This window comes from Erythrolamprus reginae, chromosome 2 (assembly GCF_031021105.1).
Source record: "Erythrolamprus reginae isolate rEryReg1 chromosome 2, rEryReg1.hap1, whole genome shotgun sequence".
Classification (NCBI taxonomy): domain Eukaryota; kingdom Metazoa; phylum Chordata; class Lepidosauria; order Squamata; family Dipsadidae; genus Erythrolamprus; species Erythrolamprus reginae.
Genome location: NC_091951.1, coordinates 33,029,602 through 33,041,712, shown reverse-complemented (window position 1 = coordinate 33,041,712; position 12,111 = coordinate 33,029,602). Strand labels below are relative to the sequence as shown.

General features: G+C 45.7%; 1 protein-coding gene across 1 annotated transcript; it reads left to right on the top strand.

Annotated features, from left to right (window-relative positions):
- Window positions 1-2,486: 2,486 nt before the first annotated feature.
- Window positions 2,487-11,377, top strand: ZBTB12 (zinc finger and BTB domain containing 12). Its single transcript, XM_070737691.1, has 2 exons — window positions 2,487-3,056; window positions 7,455-11,377. Exons 1-2 carry the CDS (start codon window positions 2,560-2,562, stop codon window positions 8,473-8,475), a joined length of 1,518 nt encoding a protein of 505 aa, XP_070593792.1. The 5' UTR covers window positions 2,487-2,559; the 3' UTR covers window positions 8,476-11,377.
- Window positions 11,378-12,111: the final 734 nt, after the last annotated feature.

The following is a 12,111-nucleotide window of genomic DNA, read 5'->3' as shown; positions in this document are numbered from 1 at the left end:
CAAACACATATAGGATAGTAGTAGTTTGTATAAATCTAAGTAAAAAATAACGATAAATGAAGACAATAGGACAGTAGGGCAGGGACTTCAGTTGCAAGTCTTTTTAAAACCTAATGACTCAAACAGTTAAACCCATCTATCATTGGGAAGCCGGTTATTTAGAGAAGAAATGGGAAATTTCTTCCAGCCTGACAAACTGCAAAACTGGAAAGGGCTGAAGCTGATTTCAGAAACTACGTCTGCACGCTGCCTCTTTTCAACTCATTTTTCCCCCTTTTGGAAACCTCATCATTTTCTTTCTTTTTTTAAAAAAAGGAGGGAGGAACCTTCCCCCACCCACAAAGAAAAACCCCGCCATCTCTACAAAAAAAGGCGGTTTCCATGGAGAGGCGGGATTAGTTGCCAAGGTGATTTGGAGGAGGCCGAAGAATGCACCCCTCACCTCGCCCTCCGGGGCGCGTTTTAATGACGTCAGCGGCCTTAAAGGGGAAGCGGGTGTGCGTTTAAAGGAGCCCACGGATGGCTTCTCTCCCACAATGCAATGGAAGTTTCCCCCCCCCTGCACCTTCTTTTCATTGACCCTTTTCAGAGTCTGTTCCCCCCCTCCCAACTCCTTTCTTTTTCTATCCGGCTGACAAATATTGGCCGCCTCGTTTCTGGCCCTTTAAGGAGGCCCCCTTTAATTCCTTTCTTTTGGCTTGCCTTCTTTTCTTTTTTTTTGGAGGGGCGATTTGGGGCCGTCCCCTCTCTTCCAAGAGAGGGGGAAACCGCGATCCAGGTGAGGTGGGGGCGGAGGGGAGACGGGGTTTAGGGGGGAGGAAGGGGGGTTCTGCAACCGGGAAGGAGGGCGGGTAGGTGGTTCGGTTCTTTTTTTAAGGAAGCCAAACTGATTCTTTGCGAGGAAAGAAAGGAGCTTTGCAAAGGAGTGGGTGGGTGGGAAGAGAGCCGGGGAACAGCAGCAACAACGGAGCGGGTGGTTTGTGTGTGTGCAACTGTGCAAGAGGTTGGAAACGTGCAAGATCAATCGAGGGGGGGGGGAGAAAAGTGCAAGCTCTTTCTTCTTGCAAGAAAAAGAAAAATAATGTTCCAGCTTTGTGCTGCTGCAAGAGAGAAAAGGGGAAAGATTCCCGCCTTTTTTTTTGTTTGCCCCCCTTTCCCCGGTTCTTAGAAAGCGGCCGCTTTGCAATCGAGGAATCGCTTCCGATGTTTTGATCCGGCGCGCCGGGGAGGGCGTCAGGTTGGGAAAAGCCGAGAGGAGCAAAGCGGCGGACTTTTCACACGTGCGTGTGCGTGTAGCGTACAGGTTTTGCGACTTAGATGCCACACCTCCCCAGGCGTTGCCCGTAAAGTTAATCCACACTTTTTATTTTCCTTTTTGGGGGGGGGGGGTGTTAAGCGCTCTCTGCTTTGCAAACTTCCGTGCGGGCGGAATAAGTTCGCGCTGGAAGTTGGCGCGCACGTGAAGATGCTCGTAGGTGCCGGAAAAGCCGTGTCCGTTGGCTCCCTGCCTGGAAAACTCGGGGCTCTTTAAATTAAACTAACAGGGACCGATCAGCAACTGCCCAAGTGTTCCTAACCCCCAAAGAATTCCCCGAAGTTTGGAGGCCCCTGCCAGGACATTTCATCTCTGGGGAAACAGAGGAACAAGTAAGGAACCCAGCGAACATCGTGGCGAAATAATTATTATTATTATTATTATTATTATTATTATTATTATTATTATTATTCTAATTCTCTAGACCAGGGATAGGCAAAGTTGGCTCTTCTATGACTTGTGGACTTCAACTCCCAGAATTCCTGAGTCAGTCATGCTAGCTCAGGAATTCTGGGAGTTGAAGTCCAGTGTCATAGAACAGCCAACTTTGCCTACCTCTTCTCTAGACCCTTTTCAATCGGGTTTCAGGCCTGGCAACAGCATGGAAACTGCTTTGGTCTCTGATGGATGATCTCTGGCGAGCCGGAGATGGGAGCCATTCCTCTTATCTTGGTGCTACTTGACCTCTCAACTGCTTTCGATACCATTGACCATAGTATCCTTCTGTGACAGCTAAGAGAGCTGGAATTGGGAGGTTCTGTATTACGATGGTTCTCCTATCTCTCTGGTCGATCTCAGTCGGTGCAGAAGTTGACCCTCATAGGTAGGCAAAGTTGGATCTTCTATGATTTGTAGAAGTCAACTCCCAGAATCCCTGACCCAAACATACTAGCTCAGGAATTCTGGGAGTTGAAGTCCACATGTCATAGAAGAGGCAACTTTGCCTACCCCTCCCTCCCATATCCCTGCAGTACATGATTGATAAAGGAATCTGAAGTTTGGGATATCATTGAAGCTTAAGGTTCCTACATCGAACAAAACTCAAATAAGATTTTGCATCTTCTGTGAAGCCTTGGGAGTAGTGTGGGGGAGGATTGTGGCATTTTGTCCAAAGTGAGTTTATTTAAAGTCTTAAATTCAGTTTCCCCTCCCTCCCACTTTTTTTCAGAGCCTGTTTTCTTTGATCCTCAGCCGCTTCTATTCTTGCTCCCTTTGTCAAAATCTGCCACCTCGCAAGAGCCAAAATGGCGTCCGGTGTGGAACTCCTTCGCTTTCAGCTGCCTGGCCATGAGGCGGCCACCTTACGCAACATGAACCAGCTGCGCTTTGAGGAGCGTTTTTGTGACGTCACCATTGTGGCGGACAGCCTCAAGTTCCGCGGCCACAAAGTCATCTTGGCGGCCTGCTCCCCGTTCCTGAGAGATCAGTTCCTGCTCAACCCTTCTTCCGAGCTCCAAGTTTCCCTCATGCATAGCGCCAAAATTGTAGCCGATCTTCTTCTCTCTTGCTACACTGGAGCCCTCGAGTTTGCCGTCAGGGACATTGTGAACTATCTGACTGCTGCCAGCTACCTCCAGATGGAGCACGTGGTGGAGAAGTGCCGAAATGCTCTGTCCCAATTCATCGAACCCAAAATCAACCTCAAGGAAGAAACGTCCAAATTCGGAGGCTACCGGAAATTCAAGTCTTCCAGTGTTGTGGGTTGCTCTACCTCATCCAATAAAGTGCACTCACGCAAGAGGTTTGCTGAAGAATTCCTCAGTCTTGTAAATACTTGTACAAAGCAGTTATTACCCTGTTTTGGTGCCCCTTTTGCCACTAGTCTAGTGTCCCCCTGGGGAGGTGCGGAGCGATGCCCCCCGCATGTGACCCTGGGGAATGTGCTTGTTTTTTTGCTACAGGGAGTACGATGCGCATCCTAACACTTGTACCAGTATCTCTATCACGTTCCTCAGCATTGTATCCAGGACAGCCCATTCTAAAAGAAAAACATCTCGCAAGTTCAATCAAATTTCTCTCTTTTTTTTAATTAATATTTTTATTGATTTTTATAATGTAAAACATACACACAACATATAACATGTGCTCAGTGATCCTACCACCAGACAATCAATCATATCCTACCACCAGTTGGGGGTATTTCTTGTATAAATCATTTAAACCCAAGAGTGAAATATTTCTGTACATATTATAGAGTGGTTCCAACTTGTTTCTTATAGCTTGGTCTCGGATCCTACTCGCCACATAGAAACATAGAAGACTGACGACAGAAAAAGACCTCATGGTCCATCTAGTCTGCCCTTATACTATTTCCTGTATTTTATCTTAGAATGGATATATGTTTATCCCAGGCATGTTTAAATTCAGTTACTGTGGATTTACCAACCACGTCTGCTGGAAGTTTGTTCCAAGGATCTACTACTCTTTCAGTAAAATAATAGAAACATAGAAGTCTGACGGCAGAAAAAGACCTCATGGTCCATCTAGTCTGCCCTTATACTATTTTCTGTATTTTATCTTAGGATGGATATATGTTTATTCCAGGCATGTTTAAATTCAGTTACTGTGGATTTATCTACCACATTTGCTGGAAGTTTGTTCCAAGGATCTACTACTCTTTCAGTAAAATAATATTTTCTCATGTTGCTTTTGATCTTTCCCCCAACTAACTTCAGATTGTGTCCCCTTGTTCTTGTGTTCACTTTCCTATTAAAAACACTTCCCTCCTGGACCTTATTTAACCCTTTAATATATTTAAATGTTTCGATCATGTCCCCCCTTTTCCTTCTGTCCTCCAGACTATACAGATTGAGTTCATTAAGTCTTTCCTGATACGTTTTATGCTTAAGACCTTCCACCATTCTTGTAGCCCGTCTTTGGACCCGTTCAATTTTGTCTATATCTTTTTGTAGGTGAGGTCTCCAGAACTGAACACAGTATTCCAAATGTGGTCTCACCATCATTCTATATAGTGGGATCATAATCTCCCTCTTCCTGCTTGTTATACCTCTAGCTATGCAGCCAAGCATCCTACTTGCTTTCCCTACCGCCTGACTGCACTGTTCACCCATTTTGAGACTGTCAGAAATCACATTGCTTTTGATCTTTCCCCCAACTAACTTCAGATTGTGTCCCCTTGTTCTTGTGTTTGTCTTACCTTGTCCCATCACCCCATCAGCTGTTGCAAATCAGTTTCATTAATCGAATTCATCCTTTTATCCGGAATCTCGAATTGAATGTGGTCCACCATATACCTATACCAATTTTGCATTGTCCATTTTGTCGCGTCTTTCCACGCTAAGACTATTACCGCCTGAGCGCTTTCTATCGCTGCTTGTTTTATTTCTCTGTATTCTCCCATCTCACTACTTTATACTAATACTGCCATTTCCTTAGTAATCGTCCATCTTATAGTTCAATCAAATTTCTCAAACTTACAAGATGTTTTCCTTTAGAATGGGCTGCCCTGGACACAATGCTGAGGAACACAACGGAGGTACCAGTACAACTGTCAGGAGGCGCATCTCGCATTGGGGCGCAATTTGGGGGTGGCAGGTCAGGCAGGCCAGGCTGTGATACTATTTACCGTCACGGTGGAGAGTCGAAGGGGTGCAAAATGTTTACCTCTTCCTTGGGGGGGAGGTGTTAAAAAAAATATTGAAAAGCACTGCACTAGTCCAAGTTCCTTCCTAAAAAGAAAGAAAAATCCATGGAAAGAACCAATAATTTTGTAGTGGAGGGTAGTTTCCTGCCTGGTCACCTAGAGATGATTCTTACTCACCACAGCTGACCAATGCAAGCTACAGTGGTACCTCTACTTATGAACTTAATTTGTTCCGTGACTAGGTTCTTAAGTAGAAAAGTTTATAAGAAGAAGCAATTTTTCCCATAGGAATCAATGTAAAAGCAAATAACGTGTGCGATTGGGGAAACCACAGGGAGGGCGGAGGCCCTGTTTCCTCCCAGGAGATTCCTAGAGAGGCCCCACGGAGGCTTCTCCCGGCCTTTTCCAACCCTGTTTCTTCCCAGGAGATTCCTAGAGAGGCCCCACGGCGGCTTCTGCCTGCCTTTTCTGGTTACAGTTTCCGAGGCTTGGGTTTGTAAGTGGAAAATGGTTCTTGAGGAAAAAAATGGTTCTTGACCAAAAAAAACCTTGAACATCCGGTTGTTATCTAGAAAAGTTCATAAGTAGAGGCATTCTTAGATAGAGGTAGGTGGCATACAAATCTATTATTATTATTATTATTATTATTATTATTATTATTATTATTATTATTATTATTGGGTAAGCATAGTAATAGACCCATGTCTGGGCAGCCAAACCCATAATAGCTCTGTTTTCATCATGTCTATCCTATGTTATTATAGATAGCCCCCCACTTACAGCAGTTCATTTAATGACCTTTTGAAGTTGCAACGGCACTGAAAAAAGGTGACTGGTGACCATTTTTTTAATGCTTAAAACCATTGCAGCATTCCTGCGATCAAAATTCAGATGCTTTGCAACCGACTCCTATTTATGACAATTGAAGTATTCCATGTTAGTAACAAATGCAGTGATGTAATTAATAGCTGTGGCAAGGAAGATCATAAAAGGGGACAAAACTCATTTAATAACTGTCTTGCTTAGCAGCAGAAATTTTGGGCCCAACAATTATTGTTGTAAGTGGAGGACTACATGTAGTTGCAGTGGTGGGATTCAAAAAAATGTACTGTCGGTTCTGTGGGCATGGCTGGGGAAAGATACTGCAAAATCCTCATTTCTTCCCAATCAGCTGAGACTCGGAAGGCAGAGAATAGATGGAGGTGGGGACAGTCAGAAGTGGTATTTACTGGTTCTCCAAGCTACTTAAAATTTCCACCACCAGTTCTCTAGAAATGGTCAGAACCTGCTGAAACCCACGTCTGGTACTTGCGTCAGATACACAAATACCTGATCCTGGCAGTTACCATAATTTTTGGGAATATAAGATGCACTAGAGCAGTGTTTCCCAACCTTGGCAACTTGAAGATATTTGGACTTCAACTCCCAGAATTCCCCCAGCCAGCAAACTCCCCCTTTTTGCCAGCCGAAGCGCCCGTTTTTGCGCTGCTGGGATTCCCCTGAGGCTCCCCTCCATGGGAAACCCCACCTCCAGACTTCCATGTTTTTGTGATGCTGCGATTTCGCTGAGGCTCCCCTCGCTGGGAAACCCCACCTCCGGACTTCTGTTGCCATCGAAGCGCCTGTTTTTGCGCTGCTGGGATTCCCCTGCAGCATCGCAAAAACACGGAAGTCCGGAGGTGGTGTTTCCCATGGAAGGGAGCCTCAGGGGAATCCCAGCAGCGCAAAAACGGGCGCTTTGCAGGCAACAGAAGTCCAGTGGCGGCAGCTTGGGTTTGTAAGTGGAAAATAGAGGCAAAAAAATCGTAAACCCTGGGTTTGTATCTCGAAAAGTTTGTATGACGAGGGGTTTGTATCACTATACTTGGTTTGTTTTGTCATTTTGCCATTATTGCATTATGCTGTGCCCCGAAGTCATGTGATCTCCTTTGGTGCTCTTCTGACCAGCAAAGTCAATGGGAAGACCAGATTCACTTTTTAACAGCCGCATCACAACTGCTCTTTTTCACTTTAACACCTGTGGCAATAAAAGTCATAAAATGGGGCACAAGCCATTTAAACAACTGTCTTGCTTAGCGACAGAAATTTGGGGCTCACTTCCGGTCCAATAAGTCAAGGGCTGCCTGTACTGAGAAGAACTGCATGTCTGTAGAGATGGATGGAGCTAATTAGACCGGAGAGATATTGGCTTGCAAATATTGATTGATTGATTGATTGGATTTGTATGCCGCCCCTCTCCGTAGACTCGGGGCGGCTAACAACAATGATAAAAAACAGCATGTAACAATCCAATAATAAAACAACTAAAAACCATTATTATAAAACCAAACATACACACAAACATACCATGCATAACTTGTAATGGCCTAGGGGGAAGGAATATCTCAACTCCCCCATGCCTGGCGGCATAAGTGAGTCTTGAATAGTTTACGAATTAAATTATCCAAATAATAAACCAATCGTCTAATTCCTTGCGAGGCAGTGTCATTATCCTGAAACTTTCTAACCTTCTAAATGTATTCTTATAATTGATAGGTCCATTCAGCGGCCCGTGAAGCTGGAGTTCCCATTGGAAGAAGAGCTGGAGATGAAGGCAGAGGAGGAGGAAGAGGAGCAGGAGGAGGATTTTGGGTATGAAGATTCTGTCTCTGACATCTGCATCGTGAAGATTGAATCGGCCATGGAAGTGGCCCAGCGGCAGAAGAAGCAGCAACAGCAGCAGCAGATGGGCAGCAGCTGGAGCAAAGACACCTCACCCCAGCAAAGCTGGAACAAGGAAAGCTCCCCACAGGAAGCCTGGGACAAAGAATTGTCCCCTCTGCCGGGGTGGAACAAAGCAGAATCCGGAGACCAGGAAGAACCTCAGGTCAACTCTACGGTGGCGGAAGCCATAGAGTCTTCTCCTGAATCTTCCCCCGAGAAAGCTCAACATGGGGTGGTCAAGGCCTCCTATAGCCTCTCCGAGGATGACGTAGGTAAAGGCCTCCTGATCATCCCTGGGGGAGGCTACTTGGAGGAGACCAGCGAGGCGGCCGCCGTTGCCGCCGAGTGCCAGAGCAGCAGCGGTGGGATGGGGCTGGTCCTCGCGGGACTGAGTGGCCGTCCTTTCTCCACCTTCCCCGTAGTTGGGAGAGGGGGCAGTTCAGGGGGAGGTAGCGGGCTCTCTAGGATCATCTGCTGCACCAAGTGTGAGGAGGTCTTCCAAGGGGTGGAGAAGCTCGTCTTCCACATGCGGGCCCATCACTTCATTTTCATGTGCCCCCGGTGCGGCAAGCAGTTCAACCACAGCAGCAACCTCAACCGGCACATGAATGTCCACCGCGGGGTGAAGTCGCACTCCTGCACCATCTGTGGGAAGTGCTTCACCCAGAAGTCCACGCTGCACGATCACATGAACCTCCACAGCGGCGAGAGGCCCTACCGCTGCTCTTACTGCGACGTGCGCTTCGCCCACAAGCCGGCCATTCGCCGCCACCTCAAGGAACAGCACGGCAAGACCACGGCGGAAAACGTCATGGAGGCCAGCGTGACCGAGATCAACGTCCTCATACGTTGAAGCAGGAGGAAGTCGGGTAGCGGCGGGAAGTGGAAAAAAGGGGGGGAAACTCCTGAGCTCTGAGGGAGGGACGTGGGCTGTAGGGATTAGTTATAGGGGTAACGAGCCAGGATCCCCCCCGAGTTTTGTGGGATAGGATTAGTTCTAGTGTGGTTAGAGGGTGGAAACCCTGGATTCTTTGGACGGGTGTGGGAAGGGCCTAGTGAATTAGCAGAGTAGACCGTACATGGAGTGAAAGCTCCCGGATAGTCTGGGAAGCGAAAGGGATCTAATTAGTCCGAATAGAAGAGGGTAGGAGACGGGATTCCTGGGATCTGTCCTCATCCAACACCCCAGAAGACAAGCTCAGGATCCGAAAAGATTTTGACAGACGTGAACAATGGGCCCTATCCAAACAACATGGCATTTAAAGTGGAGAACAGCAAGGTTTTTATATCTGGGCAGGAAAAAACAAAGGTACAAGTACAGATTAGGGAAAACCTGGCTCAAAAACCATAACTCTTGAGAGGTCCTAGCGGACGATCACTTAATCACGAGTCAGCAGTGTGCAGCAGCCACCGCCAAAAAAACTAATACAATCCTCGGTTGTATGAACACAGGCATAGATTCAAAATCACGTCAAGTATTAGTACCGCTGTATAAGGCCACACCTGGAATACTGCACCCAGTTTTGGTCACTACATCACAAAAAAACGATGCTGAGACTTTGGAAAAAGTGCACAGAAGACAAAGGCCTGAAGACTAAAACGTAATGAAGAACAGTTGCAGGATTTGGGTTTGGCTAGTCTAGGAAAAAGAAGGACCAGGGGTGACATGATAGCAGTATTTCAATATTTGAGGGGCTGCCACAAAGAGGAGGGGGGGGGGGTCAACTTCTTTTCCAAAGCACCAGAGAGCAGGACAAAAAAAGCAATGGATGGAAACTAATCAAGGAGAGAAGCGATTTGGAATTAAAGAGAAACTTCCTTAACAGTGAGGACAATTAACCACTGAACAGCTTGCCTTCAGAAATTGTGGGTGCTTCATCACTTTTTTTTTTTTTAAAGAGACTTGTCCAAACTAGCATAGGGTCTCCTGCTTGAGCAAAGGGGCTGGGCTAGAAGACCTCCCAGGTCCCTTCCAGCTCTGTTCTAATTGAAATCCCTCACGGGATCCTTATGGCCCTTTTATCAAAAATATAAAAAATGGCTACCTCTTTTACAGCCCAATCCTATCCAGAGTTTGGTCAAATACCCTCTGACAGTGGGCAGAGATGCCTTCCAATTGGGATTGGGGCTCTGGGTTGTTCAGAGAGGAGAAATCTCACTTGAGAATACCTTCTTCCTTCCCTAGTGAGATGGATGAGACCTGGAACTATCTCAGCCAAAGAAACTGGGTTAGGGGTGGGGATAGGGGCCCAAAAAACCTTAAGCAGTATGGCACCAGGGAAATTGATCTCCACTGATGTTCACTTGGTACATGCTGCCAGCCATCTGTGGCCTTGGACCGTCTCTCCGATCTTCTTGCCATCACTCAGCCACAAGAAAAGCTCAGCGAGCAAACGCAGAGACCGAAGCTTCAGGACACCTGAAACCTTTCGACCATTTTGAAAACAGTGGAAGGGAAAGTTGGCAGCCGCCCTGAACTCCACGGGTGACGTTTGCTGAGTTTGATATTGTTTGGATGTCAAAAGAAAGTCTCTATTGTGGCGTTTGATGGGTACAGCCGCCTAGCGCAATTTTATCCAGGTATCTTTTTTTTTAAAAGGCAATAATTCAACAGGTAATGGCAAAGGAGCAGGGGATCTGGCTGGAGGAAGTAGTAGGCCCGATTCTCCTCTGCGGCTCCTCCTCCATAAATTGTACTGCAGAAATGCAACAATTCATCCACCTGAGACATTTGGTTAAGAACAGCAAACATGAAGGAAATCCTTTGACCACGTGGCCATGAATATTAAGCATGGTGCTCAAGATGGAGACCAGGCCTTTGTAGGTTTTAATGGCCCTTTCTGCTGACCCAACAGAGGCAAAACAGAGAAGGCTCTGGGTAACTGGCTGTTGTCCCATAATTTGGGTTTTGTCCACCCAGAGCATTGGTTTACGATGAGCATGGTGAGAACAGATATTCTGGAGAAAGTAGAGCATTGTCTTTTAAAAAACGGCACGCACAGTTTTATTTTTGTTCTTTTATTGAGAAGAATCGGTAATAGTACAGGTAGTCCTCGACTGACGATCAGAGTTAAGCCCAAAATTTCTGCTAAGTGAGACATTTGTTAAGTGAATTTTGCCCTATTATGTGATCTTTCTTGCCACAGTTGTTAAGTGAATCACTGCGTTTGATAGGTTAGCAACAGGAGTATTATGTGAATGTGGCTTCCCCATTGACTTTGCTTGTCAGGAGGTCACAGAAGTTGACCACGTGTGATCTTGTGACACAGCAACGGTCATAAATGTGAATCAGTTCAAGCATCTGAATTTTGATCACACTGCAAAGGTTGCAAGTGTGAAAAACGGTCATAAGTCACTTTTTCCAGTGCTGTTGTAACTTTGAATGGCCACTAAATGAATTGTGTCAAGGATTACATGTAGAGGAAGAAAACCCAAAAGCAGATCTTGGGCTCAGTGTATTCACACATTCCAAAACCCTATTTAATAGGATAGTGACAATATACCACTATAGAAAAAGAAGTTGATGTTTTTAACTGTCTAGAAATTTCAAGCAAATTTAATCATGGTTTAAAGCTGCTCTTCCCTATTTGTCAAGAACTAATTCAGATATTGCTAGAGTAGCAGTAAAACAAGGCCTTGATCTTGATCCCAAGTGATTTCATGATCATATCCATGTCCTTTTTGGAGGGGGCAACGGCATGGAACTTGCCTTCTTTCAGGATGTTCCCTTCAATTCTCAAAAAGAAAAGGAAAAATCCTACAGTCCTAGAATTTTTCTTCCGGTCCCATCCAAGTACTAAGCTGGCTTTGCTTTCTGAAATCAGCTGAGGTCTCTTTCCAGAGCAGGGAACTTAAAACATGCCACAGCTTCAAATTTGGCATAGATTTAAAATCCAGTGTTGCCTAATAATTATTTGGCTATTTTCCCATTCATGAAATCACCATAAATCTTCACAGTTCTATTCAGATATTGTGCTAAACAGGTGTTATTGTCAACAGCAATTACTGAACAAACCCTAGTTGACAAAAAGTTCTGACAACTTGCTTAAACCTAAACTATCCCCATCAGCAGTGGGTTTCATTTACCTTCACTACCGGTTTGGAACTGAACTGCGGGCAGGGTGCTTCTGCGCATGTGCAGATCATCTGATTATGTCCAGGTGAGTGGGCGGAGCCTCCTGCTGCTACTGGTTCGTCTGAACCGGGGCGAACCAGTAGCAACCCACCACTGACCCTTATCATTTGTGACTGAAAGAAAGTTTTGGGAGCATCTTTACAGAGACGGTGAATACTTTATGCTTAAAAGTAATCAATGCGGCAATGTGAAAACATGGATTTTTGGGGGAAATCGATGAAACAGGGTTGCAAGTATAGAATCTTAAGGTTTGTTCACTGGAAAGGCAGTTAATGGCTTTTGGGGTGCTACCCACGCACTTTTATCAATTATCTTGAGGGCTAGGGGGAAAAAAACACTTTTTAAAAAACAACC